At 43.6% G+C, this 23,380-nt stretch overlaps 2 protein-coding genes across 3 annotated transcripts; one reads left to right on the top strand and one right to left on the bottom strand.

Moving 5' to 3' along the window:
* Positions 1-933: 933 nt before the first annotated feature.
* On the top strand, positions 934-1,919 carry LOC109942469 (uncharacterized). Its single transcript, XM_020544517.1, has 2 exons — positions 934-1,275; positions 1,368-1,919. Exons 1-2 carry the CDS (start codon positions 934-936, stop codon positions 1,917-1,919), a joined length of 894 nt encoding a protein of 297 aa, XP_020400106.1.
* A 3,681-nt stretch (positions 1,920-5,600) lies between these two features.
* On the bottom strand, positions 5,601-10,416 carry LOC100279255 (uncharacterized). Of its 2 annotated transcripts, none has more exons than XM_008660241.4 (4): positions 9,142-9,896; positions 8,148-8,217; positions 6,555-7,724; positions 5,601-6,479 (listed from the first exon to the last, which is right to left on the bottom strand). In XM_008660241.4, exons 1-4 carry the CDS (start codon positions 9,213-9,215, stop codon positions 5,874-5,876), a joined length of 1,920 nt encoding a protein of 639 aa, XP_008658463.1. In that variant the 5' UTR covers positions 9,216-9,896; the 3' UTR covers positions 5,601-5,873. The 2 variants fall into 2 exon arrangements, with proteins under 2 accessions (XP_008658463.1, NP_001347879.1); NM_001360950.1 differs by lacking the exon at positions 9,142-9,896 and adding an exon at positions 9,916-10,416 and having other exon boundaries at positions 5,603-6,479.
* Between the last annotated feature and the right edge of the window lie 12,964 nt (positions 10,417-23,380).

Raw genomic sequence — 23,380 nt, 5'->3', positions numbered from 1 at the left:
TCTTGCTGGCTGGGAGGGATCAACACATGATGCCCTTATCCTTGCTGATGCCCTTGAGAGAGAAGATGGTCTAAAAGTGCCCCAAGGTAAAAACTAGTTTCCTTGGTATCCCCTAATATTGGTCTACAATGCCCTAATATATGATATATGATGTTAGGTAAATTTTACCTTGTGGATGCTGGTTATGCTGTCAGACTTGGGTTTTTACCCCCTTATCGTGCCACATGGTACCACTTGAGTGAATATGGGGGGGGGGGGAATCCACAGAACCCCAAAGAGCTCTTCAACCTTAGACATTCATCACTAAGGGTGACAATAGAGAGGGCCTTTGGTGCTTTGAAGAACAGATTCAAAATATTATACAACAAACCTTTCCATCCATACAAGACACAAGTAAAGCTAGTCCTAGCCTGTTGTATCCTCCACAACTGGATTCTTCGCCATGGGAATGATGAACATATTCCACTGGAAGAAACATGGGCTGCAAATCAAGTTCATGAGGAAGCTCCCCATGACCTTGTCATGACAATGCTGCATGGTCTGCTACCAGGGACAATTGGGCTCAACAAATGTGGCAGAATAGGGCCTCACATAGGGGATAGTGGTCATTATGTATTGTGCTAAGTTGGCTGAGAACATTGTCTATTAGCAATGATGAACTATCTACAATTTTGAACTCACTTTCTTTGTGCTAAGTTGGCTGAGAACATTGTCTATTAGCAATGATGAACTATCTTCAATTTTGAACTCACTTTCTTTGTGCTAAGTTCCTTTATGTGATGTGCTCAGTTGCAATGATGACATTACTTACATCCTGATACCATTGTCGACTAGCAATGATGAACTTTCCTATGCTACTTCTGCTATTTTCTTCTACTTCTACTATCTCCCCCCTAATCTCTATCTCCCCCTAATCTTTTACTTGTTCCAGCTATGGCTGACATGGTCTCTGAGGTTGCTGGTCAGGGGGCTAGGCCTGCTCTTAGGTGGACTGCTGTAATGTCTAGGTTTGTTCTCCGTCGTTTTGTTGACTTGATAGGAAATGGGGTTAAGACTGACAAGGGTTTTAAGGAAATCCACCTTAACTCTGTTGCTAAAAATGTATCTGAGTTCTGTGGCCAAGAAGTAACAGGCCAACAAGTGTACAATCACCTTCGTAAGTGGAGGTCTAGGTGGGTCAAGGTTTGCAAACTGAAGGACATTAGTGGCGCTCTTTGGGATGAGGATAACTTTGTCATAAGCTTAGAAGAGGGTCATTATGCTGCTTACATCAAGGTTAGGACCAATACCTTCTATTTTTCTAACCTGTTAATGCCACTCTTCCACTTCAAATTCTCTTGTTCTAACTTGAGTTGCTAACTCAATAGGATCACCCAAAATATGCTGATTACCTCAATAGGCCCATAGAGAACTATATGCCTATGCAAATCATATTTGGAAGTGGGGTTGCCACAGGTAAGTTTGCAATGGGTTCAAATGAGCCTTTGGGCAAGCCAACTGACATTGTTGACATCCTAGATGATGGCATTGAAGTGACCTCAAATTTTGTTGATTGTTCCAATCTAACTAACAAGGGGAAGACTGTTGACAAGGGTACCCCTGGTGAGTCCAATGATAACAAGCCTAACTTAGGGAAGAGGAAGAGGTTCATGACTGATGAGGATGTTGTTGTGTTCAATGGGATGAAACAAGCTGTTTCAGATGTTGCTGCTGCTGTCCGTGAAAGCATCCATGCTGAAGCAGCACCTGAGATCTACAATGTTGTAATCAACTGTCCTGGGTTCTCTAGGGAGGCTCTCATGTATGCCCTAAACCACATGATGGAGCACAAGGCCACCTCCCTGGTGTTCCTGGACATGACTCCTGATGATCGTGACCTATGGCTCAAGACTTTCCTAGCCAAGCACTACCACAACTGATGTGATCTGATCTGTCTAAGAACAATGATGTATCCATGAGTTCTATGGGTGTATGGGTTTAGGACATCTATATTGTTTAAGAACAGATTTGGTCCACTTGCTCTATTCCATCTATCCTAGATGCTACTTAAGAACAATGATGTATCCCTGAGTTCTATGGGTTTCCCTGTTTAAGAACAGATATGCTACAGTTTATCTGATGTGTCTCTCCTTTATCCTGATTAAGAACAGATTTGGTACTTGAGAACAATGATGTTTCCCTGTTTGAGAACTGATATGCTACACTTGATCTGATGTGTGTGTCCTTTATGCCAATGATGATAACAAAAGTGAATATTAAGCCTACTCAGTTAGCCAGCCACTAATGACAGTCATTTATGTTGTTTTGCTGTTTTTGGTGTTTAAGAACAGATATGCTACACTTGATCTGGTTTTGGTTTTTGAGAACTGATACTCCTATCTATATTAATAACTATTTCATACCATCTTGACCTGATGCTATTTGCTATTTGATATTTGAGGCTACACTTGAGCTGATTACACTGTCATCTTGAGCTGATTACACTGTCATCTTGAGCTTATTACAATGATGTTCTGTCATCTTGAGCTGGTTACACTGTCATCTTGAACTGGTTACAATGATGAACTGTTCTGTCATCTTGTTCTGTCATCTTGAGCTGAACTGAATATCTAGTAGCTGGCTACACTGTCATGTAGGATCAATTTTGATGAGATGAGGCTAATAGTAATAACTATTTCAGATTTACACTTGATCTGTTTAGCTGAACTGTATATTCTATTTGCTTGAGCTGTTCTGTTCTCTCATGTGTGGTTCTGTTCTGTCATGTGTGGTTCTGTTCTGTCATCTTGAGCTGGTTACACTGTCATGTGTGGTTCTGTTCTGTCATCTTGAGCTGTTCTGTCATCTTGAGCTGATTACACTGTCATCTTGAGCTGATTACAATGATGTTTTGTCATCTTGAGCTGGTTACACTGTCATCTTGAACTGGTTACAATGATGAACTGTTCTGTCATCTTGTTCTGTCATCTTGAGCTGAACTGAATATCTAGTAGCTGGCTACACTGTCATGTAGGATCAATTTTGATGAGATGAGGCTAATATTAATAACTATTTCAGATTTACACTTGATCTGTTTAGCTGGCTAATATCAATTTTTCTGATTTTGAGTTACTTGTAACTGATGGTTTTCTTGTAACTGAATTTTAACTGGTGGTATTTGCTGCACTTGATCTAAGAACAGAATTTTAACTGATGGTTTTCTTGGTGTTTGAGAAGTGAGAACAGAATTTTTGGTGTTTGAGAACTAAGAACAGATACTCCTATCTCTGGTGATTTTAATCACAATTGTACAAACTGACGAGTTAGCTTGTACAATGACTTCCACCACGCCACATCTCTGTGACTTCTGAACCTCGTCAGTTTGTAAAATCAGTTTGTACAATTGTGATTAATATCTCAGTGTGAGAACTTAGAACTGAATTTTTGATGTTCAAGTATATCTGGTGATTGTACAATTGATTCAGCTTTAAATTTTGTTTTTGGTGTTTACACTTGATCAGCTCAGTTGCTCAAGTAAATTTATAATTGTGTAATTTTATGTAATTTATGACATTGTAATTTATAATTGTGTAAATTTACAAGTGTAATTTATAACCGTGTAAATTTATAAGTGTAATTTATAACTGTGTAAATTTGTAAGTGTTTTGAAATGCGTTTTAGTTTATGGCATTGTAATTTTAGATATGTAGTTGAGTCGTGCAACCAAACAGTAAACCAAACAGAGGCTCTGCTGATCCTGGTTAATTGTGGACAAACAACCAAACAAGTAGAGTTGTTTTGGTTTGCACGAATGCATGCAGGCTATGCCCAGCCTGCATCTGGGCTTTGACATGGATATGCTGATCCTGACAACCAAACAGCCGCTTAGCAACGCAACTGTGCAACCGCTTGAACCTGGTCGAATACGTTCTATGTTCAATGCTACCTGACGGACGGGATGAATTGACATGTGTACATTGACGGTCTCCTTTGTCTATTTTTATATTTGATCAACCTAAGTATCGACAAAAAAATCAGGGTGGTTTGGGTGTATTAAATCTGGAGTTTATGAATGATTCCTTACTATCTAAATGGCTTTGGAATATTGAAAATTTGAAAGTCTTATGGCAAAAATTTATTGCCAGTAAGTACATTAAGGGAAAACCCCTTATTTTAGTTAAGCAAAAACAAAATGATTCTCATTTCTGGAAAAAAAAATCCTGAGTTTACGAGACAACTTTTGCAAATATTGTAAAACAGAAGTTGGTAATGGTTTGAAGACTAGTTTTTGGAAAAGCAATTGGATTGGTAATCAACCTCTGTCTTACCAGTTTCCTGTTCTTTTTGACTTGACCTATGACAAAGATGTTTCTGTTAATGAGGTTTTCACATCGAATTTTGAGTCTCTTACTTTCAGAAGAAGGATTGTGGGTAATTTGAGGTTGTTATTCGATGAATTGATAAATTGCTGTAATCAGGTAATACTATCTGATCAAGAGGATAAAATTGTGTGGACTCTGGGAAAAAAGGCTTTTCAGTTAATTCTTTGTACAAAAAGAAAATGGAAGATCAAACTTTGATTCCATATAAGTTTTTGTGGAAATCTAAATTGCCTCATAAAATCAAGGTTTTCTTCTGGTTAGTGGTAAGAAATAAAATTCTTACTAAGGACAACCTGAAGAAAAGGTGCTGGATTGGTTCTTTGAATTGTTGTTTCTGTGGGGTGGATGAATCTATTGATCACCTGTTTTTTCAGTGCCCCATTGCTCAATATATGTGGAGAGTAATTCAAGTTGCCTTGAATTTGAGGATGATTCCGAAAAATATTAAAAATCTGTATGACAATTGGTTATGTAAACCAAAAGACAAAATGGCTCATCTAGTGTTATTTGGTTGTGGTGCTTTATTTTAGGCTATTTGGCGCACTAGAAATGATTGGTGCTTTGGAAAAAGTCATTTACTTGATCCGTCTAACATCAGTTTTCTTTGTTGCTTCTGGCTGGACTCTTGGACGATTCGTCAGAAAAAGAAGGAGCAAAAAATGGTGGTGCTAGGAAGCAAGCTAATCCGAAAGACGACAAGTGAAGCTTTCGGAAGGGCCTTGGGGTGGTGCCCTCTCGACAGGCGTATTTCTGGTTGATCTAGAAGCTGGAACTTGGAAGTTGATGTGGATAGTTGTCTGTCTTTTGTTGGCTAGACTGTTCAGTTCCTTTTGTGGCTTCTGCCTGTCTTGTTGGGCTGTAAATAAGAAAATCTTATGTAGTTCTTCGTAGACCAAAACTTTTCCTGTTATCGTAGGCTCTTCACTGATCTCGTGATAATGATTAGAGTCTAGATAGGGTATTGGCCGTGTTCGATCTTTTGGGATGTTTTACCGTGGGGTGGCGGATGTTTCAAACTTTCCTATTTCTTAATGAAATAGGGGGCTTCGCCCCTTCGTAAAAAAAAAAGGTATCGACAAACTCGACGTGAGGCAAAATGTCTATTCAATTGTTTACTATGTTGGTCTATATATTGTTATATGTAGTACGCATATCGGTTTTACCTATGAAATTTGGCTCAATTTAAAACCTGGATTTAGACTATTACGGCATTTTACATCAAGCACATGACACGAGTGGTGGAGCCGCCAAAAAGGATTGCCCAGTTCATGGAGAATTCGACTGAATCATAGTTTCCAAGTCTGTTACAGAAACCAGGGATTATCTCAAGATTAGATAGAACAACTGGACTGACAGAACAAAGATTTCTTCTAGCTGCATGCCACATACTGCAGGCAGCACGAGATCAACATGAACTCTGAAAGTTAGCAGCAGCTACGTTTAGGCTTGGACCAGGCTCTCCTTCCTCTCTGTACAGCCTCCGCCGCCGACCGGCCGGCCCCCGGCCCCGGCCTACGAGACCGAGTACCGCCGGTTCCTTGACGACGAGCTGGACGACTTGGACTCCGGCGGCTTCGCCGACGACCGCGGGCTCTGCGAGCTCCCGGACGTGTCCGACGACCCCTTGCCCGCGGCGGCGGCCTCCCCGGGCAGCTTCGCTCCGCCGACCCACAGCCTGTCAAAGATCCTCCGCGACCGCGACGACAGCGACATCCGGCTGCTCTGGTTGGCCACGCTGTTGCTGCGCGCCACCAGGCGCCGCCCGTCGTCGCCCGCGCCCTGGTGGTGGTCGCCCTGCAGCTTCAGGCTCCCCAGCTGCCTCTTCAGCGCGCCGGGGGTCGGGGGCTCCGGCAGCGCGCGGCCGTCGTTCCAGCGCTCCTCCTCTTCCTCCTGCTCCGCCAGGCGCGCTATGCACCGCGCCACGCTGGCGCTGGGCGTCCCAGCGGCGGCGGCGGCTCCCGCGGCGCGCAGCTGCTCGAAGAAGAGGACCTGGACCACCACGCGCAGCGGGAGTCGGTCGTTCTGCGCCGCGTGGATGCACGCCCCCTTGGACAGCTTCCTCACGTCCATCAGGTTCGAAATCTTCCTCTTCTCCATCTTGGGTAGGCCGGGATGCAACTGGACATCACAGGGCGAACAATTTTTTAGCTAGGTGTCCTAGGTTTCAAACAAAGTGGTTGCTGTGACACATACCTTCAGATATACGTCAATGGCAGTGTACAATCCATCATGTGTCGGTCTGGCTGTTTCAGGCATGGAAGTCGCCAAATCCACAAAGCTCGAAACAGAGAGATTTGGATCAGAGGCAACTTCAGCCAAGTACCTATCGACCAGCTTGCACAACGCTAGCAAAGATTCACCGTCCACGTTCGTCTCAAACATCTCCTGGTCAAGGTCGTTGAGAAAAATCCCACCTTGAGATACCCCGGCATGGCTCATGTACCTGCCGATGAGTGTCTGAACCAGCTGGACATCATAGACGGTCTGCGCCGGAGGCCTGGAGGGGATCAGGAGATCACTGACCGAGGCCTTGTGGAGCTGCAACACAGTCCTGTCCATGAGCTCTTCCTTCAGGAGCTCCCCAGCGCCGACGAGGACAGTGAATTTCAGCAGCTTCAGGAAGAAACGACAGGAGATCCCCGAAGACCCCTTGTCCGAGGGCAAAAGCCAGACGATGGTCTCGAGCAGGTGCTTGTACGCTCCAGAGTAGGCGTCGTCTACCAGCGCGTCACAGCACTCAGGCAGCCATCTAGCGGCGTATGCCTTGAGCGCCTCTCCGATGGCATCGGAGGGGATCCTCCCCCTCGACTTGACCGCAACCATGACACGCCTGTAGAGGTCCACATCGAGCTCACACAGATCCTCAACCCACCAGTCCTTGGGAACCGCCTGGGAGCTCCTGCGAGCCTCGACGATCTCGTCCGAGGACGCAGACTTCCTGTTGTAGGTGTACGACCACACAACGTTCGACGCGCTGACGGTAGCCTTGGCAGCGACAGAGTCCACGCATCTGCCGACCAGCTTGAGCTCCTCCGACCACGGCAGCAACGCGTCGGTGGTCTGCAGCGCGATGATCGAGTCCTTCCAGCTCCTGAAGATGCCGGAGCTCAGGAACACCTCGATCTTGAACACCAGGTTGCTCTTCTCGACGTCCTCGGTCATCCCAAGGTACTCCGCCGCGCACCTCGCGGCGACGACGTTGTACGCGTTCAGGGTCACCACCATGCCGTAGCAGAACTTCGCGCAGATCTCGAAGGTCTTCGCTCCGCCAGGGACGTCTTGTATGGCAACTTCGTCGCTGCCGTTCTGGCTCGCCTCTACTATCAGCCTCTGTAACAGACCGCTCTTGGAGAGAAGGGGGAACTGCAAAGTGGACACCAGAGTGACCAAACTTTCAGAGACTAGTTTACCAAAACTCTTAACAGTGAATTGGCCGTATAATTGGACAGTAGACCGTAGACAGTAGACGTTTCTAGATTTCTTGTAGCATTAATATTTGTCAAAGTATTGAAGAGGAGGGCATTCCTTAATCGCATGGTACCCAGCAGAAGCAAAGGAACCATGGGAAAGATTCTGAGAGCAGCAAAAATCCAAATTTACAGGTGGCGCCTGACAAAAGACGTTACTATTGCGGCATCTTCTCGTGTGCTGATAAGCTGTATGTTTGGCGGATCCATTGTTTTTAACTCTCGAGTACAGAGCATCAGCTTTGGGGGAACAATCAGCGACCTAACCTCTCTACTTAGGTTCGTAACTTAAGTTTAAAAAAAAATGGTGTGGAGTTACCTTGTGCAGGTAGAACCTTGCGTCGTCGACATGGACGACGATGTCTGACGGAAGGTCTGACAGCACGTATCTGCGTGAGAATATGAGATTGGCGTAGTCAACATAACATGATTGCTAATGAATATATTCATAAGGCACGTTCATATACGAAAGAGAAAAAAAAACGCAGAAATAACGTCTACCGGTTAGCAGCACAACAGGACGACTACACCTTTCACAGCAAGTCAGTACATTATTCCGTTTTTTCTCAAAAAAAGATACTTATTTAACATCGATTGAGATAATTTGGATACATCAATACCTCCAAAGACACCAATACATAATGGAATTCTGGCAAACGTCTCCAGTATAGAGGTTAAGGCTTCCGACTAACACTTCAAGTCCTGGATTTGATTCCTCTTGGGGACGAATTTTCAAGCTTTTGTTAACTCGTTGTGTCTCATCCGCTCTCGGTTTACGATGTTGTTGGGGGGTTTTCTCGGTTGGAATCAATGTTTTGGAGCACCATTTCCTCCCCGGCTGAGTTTTTTAACATAATGGAATTCTAAGACACGATGATAATAATAAAAGGGGGAGGACTAAAGTTGACATGAAAAGATAAACTTGGTTTAGTGACTTTCCGTTGGATTGTAACTCTAGCCTACCTCGCGCTGCTTGGGAGTAAAAAAGGCTCTGTTGTTGTTTTTTGCGCTTGTGCTTAGTTGAAGTGAGTGCACTGTAGATCTGATTTCCATGAGAAACAAAGGCAGTAGTGAAAAGCACCCACTTTTCTTTAGAAATGGAGACAAGACTTTGAAGCACAAAACATACAATATTTTTTTTAAAAAAAATGGATCTGTTCACAAGCTGCTGTCCATGTTCAATCAAAAGCCTACTCACATACAGGTACAGAACAGGGGAGAAGAAAAAAAAGAAACACGGGTAGGGGTGGGATGGTGGGCTTCAAACAGAAATGGAAGGCAAGCATTTGCAAGTTTAGGAGCAAGTCCAAGACCTCCAAACAAAGCTGAAGAACATGCACCAAATGTGGTCCTCATCACAGGCAGTCAAAAAAAAACGTAACCTCATGATCCTCCCTCACACCACAACTACTTCTACAACCGCTATGAGTGTGTTGGCGCAGCCAAAACCAAAAGGGACTTTTTGGTGGCGAGAAAAAGGGTGGGCCGTCGCCCCGGGTCAATTCAGCTTTGTGCCGTGGAGTGGAACCACGTAGTACACGAGCACTCATGACGAGCAGCGGCAGGCCGGCAGCCCCCGGCACAGGCACAGCACGCCGGCAGGTTCTGTGACTGTGACACCGTAACCCAACGGAAAAGGCACTCTCTCTTTTTTTTTTCAACTCGACGAATCAAGAACTCCAGACACGCGCCGAAAGATCCACGCTTGCAGAGAAAGCCCTTTCTTTTTGGTTTGCTCTTCGTTCACAGAACGCAGCGTTGCTAATGCTACCGCAGGTAAGAGAGAAGCAAGGGACCTAATCCTAGGAGCCAGGCGTGCAGGCAGGCAGGCACGAATGAAACACATGGCATTGCGTTGTTCTTGTTCGTGCTACCGAAACAGAGACGCTAGAACTAGAAGACATGGCGATAGACAGGTTTGCTGCCCTCGTCCGTTTTTCTTGTACAGAGGGAGAGCGGGCCGAGATCGCAGCCAAGAACACGTACGTACGCGTTGCCGTTCGGTCACGGCGGGAGCAATGGCTGGGGCCTGAGAGGGCGGAGGCGGAGGAGGAGGACGAAGATTGTGTAGGACAGGAGGGGATCACCTGGCGTCGCCGCCGCCGCCGTCGGTCTGGAAGGCGTCCGGCTTGGACCCGAGCTTCATGAACTTCATGGCGGCCGGACGGGCTCGCAGGAAACACGGCGCCGCTCGCCCTGCTGCTGCTGTGCTACCTCTCTCTCTCTCTCTCTCTCTCGTTGGGAGACGGAGTTCAGTTGACGACAGCTTCTCTGCGGCTTCAGCTCGGCGTGTCCCTCCCCTCCGCTTGCTTACATTTCACGCCTCCTCCTCCTGCTGCTGGGCGCTGGCCTTCTGCCCCCGGGCTCTCTCTCGTCGCTCTTCTGTTGAGGGCGCAGGCCAGGGCCAGCACCAGCAGAGGTCGTAGTAGTCCCAAGAAACACGCACGGGGGCAGCCGAGGACAGATGGTTTGTTTTGTTGGTTTGGTGAGGCGAGGAGGCTGGCATTTACTACTACTACCTGCCCCTTTACTACCACTGCCTCCTGCTGCTGCTACGCGTGCTCGTCTTCCTCTCCGTGACGGTCTCGGCCTCCTTGACCTGGGGCCCTGCGCTATACTACTACTATATTTTAGCCACCTCGTCCGGTCTTCCCATTTATTTTTCTTTTCCGCATATTTATTATATATATTATATAAAAAAAGTCGGGGAGTTCTTGCACTTTGTTTCTTTGTCAGCTAGGCCGACGCATGGATTTGGAACAGTAGCGTTCCCGTAGTGGTAGCAGGAGTACTTTCGTGTAGAACCCAGCTTTTCCCATCCCCTTTGCGATCGATCGTATCGGGTGAATGAATATTTTTACTTTTTTGCGCGCGGGTGAAAAGATCTGTTTATCCTGCTCCAAAGCTAGAGGGGTGGTGGTGGGGAAAGGAAAAAAAAAAGAAAGAAAGGGGGAGCGAAAACCCAAACCACGTGGGTTTGACTACGGCGTCCAAAGCAGTTGTTTCTACGGCATGTCACCGTTGCTGCTAGCATCATCTCACAGTCACAGGGTGGAATTGTTTAGGACTCATGACACTCGAGTGCAGCCTTAGGACGTGTGTACTCATGTCCTGTGCATAGAGAATTTTACAGCATGGATTTTTTTTTTTGTAGAAACTGGTTCGGTTTGAAAGAGCCGCAGCTTACAGTGGAGACAGACCTCACAGAATGGTCGGCATTTGTTGACACATGAGTCAACGTAACGAGGCGCGCACGGCACGGCACGGGAGGGTCCAGGTCTCTCTCTCCATGGCTCGCTCCATCCTATTCCTATGGTGTCCGGTGTCTCCGGTAGTCCGGTCCCTACTGCTACTAGAGCTACTGGGGGAACAGCCGGAACGCAGCCTCGCCACGCGCCGGGCCGCACTGCCGGCGTCCAGCGCAAACGCTAGGCTCTAGGATCCGATGCGAGGCATACAGCCGTCGCCCAGCATGTGGCCGCTAGCCTGGCACGGCACCTAGCCAAGCCTGCCGGGCGCTAGCTGAGTAGCTGTAGCGGGGCAGTAGGCAGTAGCCTCCCATTTTAGCCCCTGTGCGGTGCAATGCGACTGTGCAAGGCTGCGGCCGGCCGCTGTTGCAGTTGCAGGCAGGGCTGGCAGGCACAGCACAGTGGCTGCTGATGCAAAGGCCAGTGCTCGTAAAAAAGAAAGAAAAAAAAGGCTGCCAGTTTTGCTTGGGAATTGGGGTTCGAGCTGGCCCCTGCTGCCCTGCATGCAAGTCACAAGTCAGTGGGGGCGGCTCCGCGGCTCGGGAGTCGGGAGTCGGGGCCGGCCGATGAGGCGATGCTGGTGGCCATAGAGGCCGCCGCTACCCGTTGCTGGCCATCCAGCATGAACAGTGTGTGTGTGTGGGCGCGGTGCCTGCCTCCTGGCTGGGCATGGGCAGCGGCCTCAAGTCACAACTCATGAGACAAGGCGACGCATCGCTTCGCGCCGTCGGATGAGCTGCGTTGCATCCACCAGGCATTGCTTCGTCAGACGCCGACGAACGCTAGTCGAGCTAGCTTTGGTGTTGTTTTGGGCAACGCAACAGGCCGGCCAGGCATGCGTCCACCTCCTCCACCACCAGCCGGCCCGCCGGACGGGACTAACGAAAACGAAGCGGAAAGCGGGGTGTCCTCCGCAGTGGGGGCTCGCCGAATCTCTTTTTCGGATCACGCAATCGCCACCAGTAATCATGGAGTGCAGCGTGCGCAGTCAGCCTTGGTCCTTGGATGGGGAGTTGGAGGAGGACCGCGTGCCTCATCCATATTTTCATCAACGCAGCATGTTACTCCGTGCTCCCGGCCGGTACTACTAGTACTTGATTAGGTTTTTGTGTGCGTATCGTATCAATGAGAGGAGGAGCGCATGCAACCGTGCATGACACACAGTACCTCTTGTCAAATGCCAAAACACCCGCAGTCCGTGTTGGAAAAGATATATCCATGACCCTGACCGATATATGCTCTCTCTCTCTTTTTTTCTCAACACGGTATAGACCTAACTGTCCATTTATATTCATTCACGCAAACTTACTTATTAGACCATCTTCTCCGAAGCGTGTATATATGAACACGTGCAAAATATTTTTTTCCCACATTAGACTGCACTGTTTTATAAAGTGAAGTTTAAAATAGAGGGTAAGAAGGGGAGGTTGTTGGACCATTGGTTTTTATGGTGTGTTAAGTCTTAATCAAATTTGTTTGATGTAGTTAATAGAGGCTATGAGTGCGAGAGTGATTTGGTAGGTATGTCTTTTTTGAAAGTCTAAAGTGGTGGATTATATGGTTGTATAGATTACCGTTGGAGTTCGTCTAACTTAATTGACCATGCAATTCAATATGATACTGCAGTTATCCGTTATCAGGTTCAAGTCACGGTGAGCATGATTAAATAAAATAAACCATACCTAACTTTTATTTTGAGCCCGAAAGAAGCCTATACATCACGGGAGTATTGATGTATACGTGAATTGTCACAATTTTTCTCATCGGCTTGAGCTTTGGGTCCAACTGCTATATGGGCATGCAAACTTCCTAAAAATCATTTCCCACAAAGCTAATTTCGATCTCTCGTGATTGTGATTTACCAATTATTTAGCATGCCATTGTACAAACTTTTCCTCTTAGGGTTAGTTTAGTTATTCTTCTCCACGACATTATTTTAGCTTGTAGAGGATTTAATTCCCTTTAATACCTTTCAGCTATCTTCCATTGACCTCCAATGTAATCCCCACCAAACTGAAAAAAGCCCTTATGGATTAAAATAGGAAGAAAAAAACTACAACCCCGCCCATCCATACCCATCTTCACAACTCAGTTTGTTTACGACTTCAATAACTTCTTGTAACTTATGCGTATGGTAGCCGACTGAAGGAGAACTCCTATGTTGTGGCACAGTTGAAGGCATGGATCTACATACATGTCCATATATATGATAGAAACCAAGTATTTATCAAAAGGAGGTGTAGAATAACATTTAAAGAAAGGATGGTCGTATAAAAAAAATAGTTTGGTTGTTCAATCGAGGACTTCTCTCCTAGTTAGATAGATATTCGCCACACTCTATTATAGAGCTGGTATAAAGGTGGATTAGGATAAATAGGCTAGAACCTACGCCATAACCAAGAGATGAGGGGAGAACCGGGATGTTATGATGTTCGGTTGTGCTATATATAAGCTTGTAATCTTTTTTCATATTTATGTCCATCCATCGACGAGAAGAAAGAGATGAGTTGTAACGGCATATGGTGTATTACGTACACTGGGACCTTAACCTCGTGTGTTGGTTTTAAGTCATGCTTATGTTCAACATAATACCGGCCTGCTCCCTTGTCTCTCCTAAAACTCACATTCCTAGTGTCGTTTCGCAACCACGTTCGGAATAGAGGGACCATGTACAAAGTATACCATCTCGAATGAAGAAAAGTTCTATATAATTCAAATTGTCATCTGCCAACATAAACCAGCAGATCCTAGACGTGTTCATTATTCCCAATGGAATGTCGTAGCAGAGCAATTTCAAGGGCCGTGACGCTGGAGCTCATGATTAGCGATCGGATAGGACAAAAAGCATTCGATCTGGAAGCAAAACAGATCGCGTCGCGTCAAACACGCTGTTCCACGTACTACTACTATAGATCTTCCCGATCTTACGCTGATATAAATACCGACAGTGCATGCAGCAGCTAGCCTAGCTAGCATCTAAAAAATACTGCCAGCTGGCCCCATAGGCGCCACGCCACGCATGTAGATGTAGTACGTACAGTTCCCCCGACGCTCTCAAAAACATTCAAAAATCGTCTTGGAAAGATGTTAACATATATAGGGGGGTGTTTTGTTTGTAGTGAATAATTTTTAGTTCATATATTTTATTCTTTAAATTGCTAGATACATAAACTAAAACTATATTTAGCAATTTATAGACTAAAATTGAATAAAATTAGAGACTAAAAATTAGTTCTTAGAAACAAACACCTCCCTAGTATAAAAATGCATTAGTCTATCTTCCCTGGATTCTCCGTGAACATGCATGATTAGCTCGCATCCAAGCGCACGCCGTGTCGACGATGGCAGCCCACCTAAGCACTGCAACTTGCTAGTAGCCTTTAACATTTAACAGCAATTAGGAGGTGGTCGTGGCGGCGGCTAATCACCGGATATAGTTGTAAATCACCGGGGCTAAACCTAGATTAGTGCTTGGTACTAATCGCTAGGCTGATTAACCGGTTGGAATTAAGAATCCGCTGGACCACAGGGCCAATGAGAGCTAGTAGCTCCTCGTGATCATTGCCACGCATCTCATCACAATTCTTCCTGGTTTCCAATGATCCATGATTAGCGCCTGACGAATGGAGGAGCCGGGGAGGGACGATGGGGACGACCATCACAATCACTAATCGCTAGTAGAGCCTAGAGGCTGGGCATGGTCCTCAGTCCTCACCTCGGCCGTTAAACAGTCAAATATGGGAGATTAGCGTCTGGACCACGGAGGGGGGATGGTGGGCAAGTGCAGAGCAAGAGCTTTCCTGTCTCCTGCTCCTTTCGATAAAAGGGGTGCCGATGTGGATGCCGATCAGGGCTGACCCGGGACACTGCCTCTGCCCTACCTATGTGTACCTTGTCGGTTAGTGTGGTCTCACCAAAACTTTTCATGATTTTCCTTTTCCCCCCCTTTGTATACTTCCTCTTCCGTCTTAAAATAAATGTCTATTTTACTTTCCAAAAATTCAAACATTTTTTTTGCTTTAATTAAATAACATAATATATTTTAGTACAGAAAAATATGTATACATAAACACATATATATAATAAAAAGGAGTTAAATGCATGAGCGGCCCCTAAGCTTGTTAAGTAGCACAACGAAGTGGACCGTTTGGTCTGAAAATGGACCTGCGATGCATTGTTTCTACAAGTTTTAGTGATGTGTGGATGTGGTGCATCACTTAACAAGTTCAGTAACCTAGAAATGTATTTTCAAAATTCGTGGATTTAAGTAGCATCTCTTGACAAGTTTAGCAACCATTGATGGATCTAACATTCTAACTCCATATAAAAATGTACGAGCTTGACTCTTCATGAAGATAAATCTTATCCTTCTCTTTCTTTTTACTCAAAAAAATATATCCTGTGAACTACCCTCTTCTAACACTGTTGGAGCTGCCCTAAGGTGCAAACGCATATAACAATTTGACTAACATTTTTTAATTGTTATTGCACAGACATGATACAATTAGATTTACAAGTAAATGTAATATTCAATTGTAACATGTTTTTTTTTTACCCATGGACATGACCTCAACAGGAATCGAGAAATTCGGCCTGCTGTCGATGGGGGTACTGTACACTGTAAGGCTGTAAAACAAACGCATAGGACAGCGCCCTCCCCACCTGCCGCCGGCCTGCCTCTCGCTCGCATCGGTCGACGGTCGTCGGCGACGATGAAAATGTTCTTGTGCCCGATAATATTCGCGCGACGGAATCACATGCGCGAGCCCGGCCGGCCGGCCGGCCGCCAGGGACTCCTGGCCGCTGCCGCCTTCCCCCGCACCTCTTTTGAGGCCGGCCAGGTCTCTCTCTCAGATGAGATGCTCGCTGGCCGCGCACGCTTTCGCTGCCCGTCTCCTGCTGCCGGTGCCGGTGCCGTAGCCCGTAGTGGCGTGGCGTGGCGTGCCATGGCCTCGCAACTCACAAAGCCTGCCGCGGCGCCCGTGGCCGTGCATGCATGCACGCAGACGCAGACGCAGACGCAGCAGTGGATGCCTCGGCCTCGCTCGCGCGCTGCGCTGCCTTTGTGCACTACTGCACTAGTAGTACCTGCGCTGGCGCAGGCGGGCAGCCAAACTATTCGTCGCCTCGCCAGTCGCCAGTCGCCAGTCGCCCCCGTCTTCTTTTTCCCGCCCACCCTCCAGCGGCTCCACCTGCGCCAGCCAGGCAGGCAGGACGGCAGGCGACCACCATGGCCTGCCCCTGCTGCGTGCCGCTGGATCGAGCGAGCGCTGACGCTGCTGGCGCGTGATCTTTGACGTCGCCATCGGCGGTCCACGTCCGGCTTTTTGCTCTGGCCGTTCGTCACTCGCTGCGCGCGCTGTCGATCTTTGCTTGGTGCGCTCCTGCCGGCACTGGCTCGGAGACGCGTGCAGGAGAAGACGTGCGTACGCGTGCGTGCGACCACACCCACGTACTTATACGTACCGGCTCCGGATACCGTAAATGCACGGTACAGTAGTATACCGAGAGCGGGACGTGCCCTGTCAGAAATAAAGGCGGCAAGGGCGTGGGCGCTCTGTGTACTGTACTCTACACGTACTGTACGTACTGGACACGAATCTCTGCATGCAGCTTGTCTTGTGTTGCGTTGCGCCACCACCTTTGCCTAGTATTCAGTGTCACCCCCCCTCGCCGTATTTATGTTGTGGTGCTTGGACCAAATTCCGGCCAAGCCCCTTTGCACACCGTTATTTTTATTCGAGGTCTCTGCGTATTTGGGCACAGGCACAGTGGCACACTAGCCTCAACGGAACGCATGTTTCTCTTGGAGGTTTAGGTATACACAATATGCGAAACAATCTGGTTGCTAGAGACCAACATATTTCACCGCCGCAGTGCTAGTATATGTATAATCCGGACGGCAAAAGTAAGTTTGGGTGGTCATAAACCAAACCCAACAGCCAACACTCTTCAGCCCCTGCTGGATTGCAGTAGTGGGATGTTCTTAACACTGTGTTTGATTTTAGGCCATGTTTATTTGCTTACAAGACTATAATCCAGCGTATATACTATATAAGCATATATTAACTTGTTTATGTATTATTATAGTCTAGGTATCTAGATTACATAATTTACCCGATAATCTGTGTTGTTTGTTTAACTTCCAACTTATTTAAGCTAAATTATGGCGACGTTTGGAACAAGCAGAATTTTCGGAATCTGGATAGTGCACACTGCACACTATCCAAGCAAGAAAATGCAATTCATAAGGTTGATAATTGGAGATTCTGTGATGCAGCACATTATCCAAGGCATAGAATACAAAAATGTTTGGTTTCTAGCCGATAAAATCTATCTCACCGTAAGAATGAGTAACAAAACATGGACTATAATCTAAAAGGTAAATAAACATCAGCCTTATTAATAGAGAACAGTAAAACCGAAGAGCTGTCCAGTGGCAGTGGTGCGCTTCAATGCCGGCTACTGCTCCGTAGTACTAGTACAGCACTAGGCCTGCCTTTGTTTCTCCCTTTTTGGGAGTGCAGTGCAGGGGGGCTGCCGCTCCTGCAAGAGACAAAAAGAGCACCCTAGTAACCTTGGTAACCTAGCGTCCTAGCAGGCAGGGCTGGCTCCAAAGCCAAAGCATCACCATCAGTAATGTTGTGCTGATGCAGCAATCTCAAGCTTTTATCACTCGCAAGGAATTCGCCAGAAACTGCCAAACAGCTTTCGATGAAAGCTTTGTTGGTAGAGTCTGTGTGTGGTTTGAGAAGATTCTCCAAATCCATGACAAAATATATCTCTTAATTAGGCTGTTTGCGCTGAGGCACCTTACAAAATACTCTATCCTAATCCTATTGGAGTGTATTATACAGTACCAAAAGAGCTGCAGTGGAGAACGGCATAGCCTACGGTAAGTAGGGGCGTGCAACAAAAACGTTATTTACATAGTGTGCATGTGTGCCCGTGAAGAAGAGGTTGGCTCCAGCAAGCAAGGGCCCTAAACAGTCATCCATCCTAAATATAGAGGATCAAACGGTCATCTACGTTTTCCAGCCGTGTCCTCTAAACGGTCTTCTAAATTTAGAGGACCTTGCTGGATTCTCTAAATTTTGAGTTTCTTTAAACGGTTCTCTATCCATTTGAATACTTTAAATAACCGGTTTAACAAAGATAAAATATATATAATACATTTAAGAGTATGACAAGTAGGTATGTACAAAAAAAATAAAAATTATCTCTAATATACGTATTTGAGTATAGAAAACGTGATTTAGAGAACGTTGGAGAGCAAGGAGATATAGATGATGAAATATTTTAGAGGAGACTGTAAATGACAGATATAGATGATGGATATGACAACCTTAGGTTAGGAATGAAAAAAATAAAAAAAATAATATAATATCTGGTAGTTGGCATAGAGTTGAGATATAGAGTAAATATGACTATAGAGAGTTATGATATTGAGTAGAAAATTTTACTAACAGTAACAGAATATTCCTTTTAAGGTAGAAATTTAGAGTTATATGAGTGCGGATAGCCTTAGGGCGTCCGCAATAGCTGTCTCAAATAGTTAGCTGATGTTGAGATGAGAGAAGAATAAAAATAATATTATCTCACTACTACTACTTGGTCCCCACATGTAATACACTCAGTTTCTTGGAATACGTGAAATCCCCTCTCTATTTGCTCGTCACTAGCTATTCTCGGTTTCCTCATATTTTCCATCCACGTAGGAAAGAGGGTGAATCTAGCTAGTGAAATAGCTAGCCATTGGGAACGCCCTTAATAGCATCTACAAGAGACTAGTTAAATGACTCGTCAAGTCAAATTTTGGCTAGTTAACAACAAAATAACTCTCCAACAGACTAGCTATCTGACTCGCCAAACTATCTGGCTCTCCAAATTGGCTCTCTCACTAGCCAAATTTGGCTAGCCACCTGACTAGCAAAAATAGATAGATAGTCTGTTGGAGTGAGATGCTACATATAAAGTGTAATATTTATAATAAGGTAAATAGAGAGTCAAATAGAGAACAAAAAAATAGTCTCTTGGAGATGCTCTAAGGCATGTATAGTGAAGAGACACCAAAACGGTTCTCCAAGCACAAGAGACAACTAAGAGATTCTATTATACAATAGAGTATTTATAAATGTAATCTATTAATAAAAAACCAGAAGTGGATGCATATGTAGAGCATCAGATAGATATAACAGACGATGTATTCGTTCAAGGAAAGTCAATGCGTTTGTTACTACTTGGGTTACGAGCGAGAGACATCTCTTCATGGAGAGATGGCTCCACGATTTTTTAAAATACTCTTTTAGACAACTCAAGAGTCTTTATATTAAACACCATTGTACATACCGTAATAAGCCAAGTCTCTCTCATTTTCGGCGTAGATGCCCTTTAAAATCTGACTATCTAGTTGAACTCAGATAGTATGGGATAATGGACACGTTATCTAATGTTAGAACATAAGATCAGTCCTAAACAAAATTACATTTTAAAAATACATGACTTTAACACAAAAAAATCTGCTTTAACATGAGTCCCATTTCATAAAAAATATCCTATAATTATAAGACTCTGTCTCTCAAGTACTAAATATAGAACCCCATATACTACTTGCTGGAGCCATATCCTCGTGTTTTATACACTATTCCTAACCTTTTATTTCTAAATAACACGATGTATTTTCTAATGAAATGATATAAGACTCAACTTTTGGAGATGTAAATGTTGTTTGGCTCTAAACATTTCAAATTAGATTATATTTAAATTTTTAAGGCACAAATATATGACTTGTTAGAGATGTAGCTTCCCAAAACACAACCTTAGAGTCTGTTTGGTTCGCTGCCTAATTTGCCACAATCCACCTAACTTTTTTCTACTTAAAGTTATTTTTTCAATTTACTCGACTAACTTGTTTGCAGTTAACTAGAAACCGAACATGCCCTTAGTTTCTCGCTTTGTTCTTGCTAGTGCAAGTAGGACAATTTTTCATTGTCTCCTCTAAAATCTATATCTAGAACTTAAAATAAGTTGTCTAAAGTTAGCTTTAAACTTTAGAAAGTGGATTCAAACATGTTCGTAGTCAGCTCAACTCTAGTACGTGTATGTCCTTTTGAATTCTTTTGTGTGACAATGTTTTCTTTAATAAAAAGAACGTGCTCTACTATATTTGTGAAAAATGCTTACTTCGTATTTGTGTGTGCTAATTTCTCTACTATATAAAGCACTAGTTTCTTGATTTCAAGATTCCAGGTCGTTGTGAGTCTTCCCACTTTATAAAGTTGTGTATAAGTAAGAATTTAAATATTGGTTATTGGCTCTATATACACACTCACCTAACCAACTTAACATATATTTTTATGTTTTATTAAAACAAAATTTACCTATATATATATGAATAAAAGCCATAACAATACACATACATCTAACTAGTTTCCTCTATTCACCTCAACACCATTCAACATTTTTTCTTATAAGAATTGTCCTTTTTAACCTTTTCCCCTTAAGGCTTTGTTTAAGTACTCTAGTATTGACCTCAATTCACATGTGTTGAGGTCTATTAGGGTGTAAATTAGATTAATTTACACCCCAATCCACCTCAATATATATGGATTATTGTCAATATATACTAGAGTACTCAAGCTAGTCCTAAGAAATTTTTCAATTTAGAGTGGATTGATCCCTTCCAATCGCCGTCAATCCTCCCCTAACTGAACAAACCCTAAGAGATGGTTTGGTGAACAAATAAATGGAGGGGATCCATTCTCCCACATGGATCCCCTCTATTTCCCTATCCACCAAACTAGCTCTGATAATTGTTCTGATTTTGTAAATAATCTGATCATGTTTGACGTTTGATGTGCCCAAAACTTGCAAAAGATGACACTTTGCTTTGAGCCAAGGTGAGTCTTTATTTAGCTGTCAAAGCTTTGTCCTCTGACCAAAAAGTTGATCGATATGTGTTTGTTTCGCATTCATCTTTTTCTAAAGAAAAAGGTGATGATGTGGAATGTATAGCTCAAATTTCTATGATGTGGTGAAGGGGGGGAGGGGCGTGGTCATTTTATTGCACGAGGTACACTGTTCCAAGTCATGCTTTAGAAAGCAAAAGGAACGTGTGTTAATATACAATATCATTGTGAAATCAGTTGAATTTTTTTAGTCTCGATCATGGTGCAAATCGTTTGGAAAGCAGGTTGATGCAATCGAAATTCTAAGAATTACTGCAAGGAAAAATTAGCGTGCCAGTGAAGCATAGGCCCATTATATATCTTATCCACTATTTCAAATTTCACTTTACAAACATAACAATATCTACAGTGCAAATTCACTATTTTACACTATCTGTTGCGGACAACCTTACTCCCAATAATACTCACTCTAATAGACCCCGTAAACTTTCTTCAACCTGACATATTAAACCCTAATTAAGTTTCGTAACATGATAATAATGTATATTATAGAGAACTTTCTTGTATATATAGGGAAAGCACTATCACCGTATGGTTCTCACAATTCATAAGGATAGACGATATTATAAATTTTTAGTGAAGCCCAATTCATCTCCTCTTGAACATCATGATGCTTTCAGAGCTAACATATGGGACCAAGACAAGAGGAGCTCACTTAACTGATTCTGTTGAATCATGATTCTACAACCATATGGTCCAACAAATCCACGAACGTTCCACTGGATCAAATGATTTTGAGTAGAGAGAAGGGGGTTGATCTTGAGCTCTTCACATATGCACCAGAGTTCTAGACAAGTTTTCAAGATGTCATGGAACACCTTGTTCAGTGAGAACTCAAAAAATGTCGCTGGGTCAACAAAAAGGGTTGTCAGGTTGGCTCCTAGTTGATTTAGGTTGATTATAGGAAACGTCAATGTTGATTTGCGAATTTGGAGTCCTTATCGTAGTAGAAAGCATTAGGAACCTTCTGGAGAGAATGATGATATGCTCCTGGGTTAAGAGGAACCGATCAAGGTCACCAAGGAGTTTCTTTGAAAAAGTTTTTATTTAGAGTGATGGTTAGGTAATAAAATTTATTTTTCCTTTATGTCTTATTGTGGTGTTCACATGCTCTACATGATATATTGTGGGCTATTCGAATAGAATCGATGCGATGCTATTTTTTTTTTACATTTTGTCTATCACGTGGCCTTTTACTAATTTACTATTTTCTCTCTCATATTTTGTTCTATTTTTAACCAATTAAGTTTCCTTTTTATTCATTATTTTTCCTTTTCATAACATTTGTTATTTATTTTTATTTTTCTTCTTTAGTGTACTATAGTTAGTTATTTAAAAATTTCATGTTTAATGTTTATTTCTTACATTCTATGTATATATGTGGCATTATAATTATAGATGTGATGTTCCATGGTGTAATCTTCGGACGTTCAATAATATAAATAATTTTTTTTGTGATGTGCTTCGGGTTATTCATAGAGTATTGATATGATGTTCAACCATATATTTTCATTTTCTTAGACTTTATCCAGTAGTTCATCATATAGTCACCTCAAACACCGTTTTGTATATTTTTGAACTGTAGATTTCACTGTTTGTAGAATTAATTTTAAATGAGTATATGGATGTGTAAGTTACTGGAGATAACCTTATCGTATGTATAAGATGTTCTTAGGTTGTTCATGTTGGGGATTTGTTCTCAAATACTATGAATTAAGAACAAGACAACACAAGATATTAAATGTTAATGTCCTTCGTCCTTCGAAGCATTATTCCCCTTAGGATATAATGATCTTCAGACGAAGGTTATGAAGGACGTACCTTCACGATTGCAGTATAAGTTAATAAAAGAAGAAGCATATGAAATATAAGAGACAACATAAACAATCATATAACATTATTAATTCATTTTTATTATATTATCATGGAAAGACAGAAACAATATTGAATTACAAAAGTACCTTAGGCTTAACAGAAGGCAAAAAACATAAGCGTGATGCAAAAGCAAGTAAAAGTCAACGTGAACAATACGTGAGTACTGTTCATCTATTTATAGGCACAGGACACAGCATATGAGAGATTACAATTATGGCCTTTACATTTACTATTGGCTTATAGAAAAATCTATGAGGACTGAACAGCCTTTTCCCTTTTCAGTCGGTTCCCTTTTCTGCGATTTAGCCGAAGCTACCTTTCGCATAGCTTCAGAGCGACGCCAACCTTCGTCACGATCAAACTCCTCATCGTGTATGTTTTTATCATAAATCCAAAGATACCTATCCATAAACCACACTTGGAAGACATTGTTAAATTATGTTTTTGAGAACCTTCGGAAG

This window comes from Zea mays, chromosome 9 (genome assembly GCF_902167145.1).
Source record: "Zea mays cultivar B73 chromosome 9, Zm-B73-REFERENCE-NAM-5.0, whole genome shotgun sequence".
Lineage (NCBI taxonomy): Eukaryota > Viridiplantae > Streptophyta > Magnoliopsida > Poales > Poaceae > Zea > Zea mays.
This window is presented reverse-complemented; position numbering and strand designations above follow the sequence as displayed.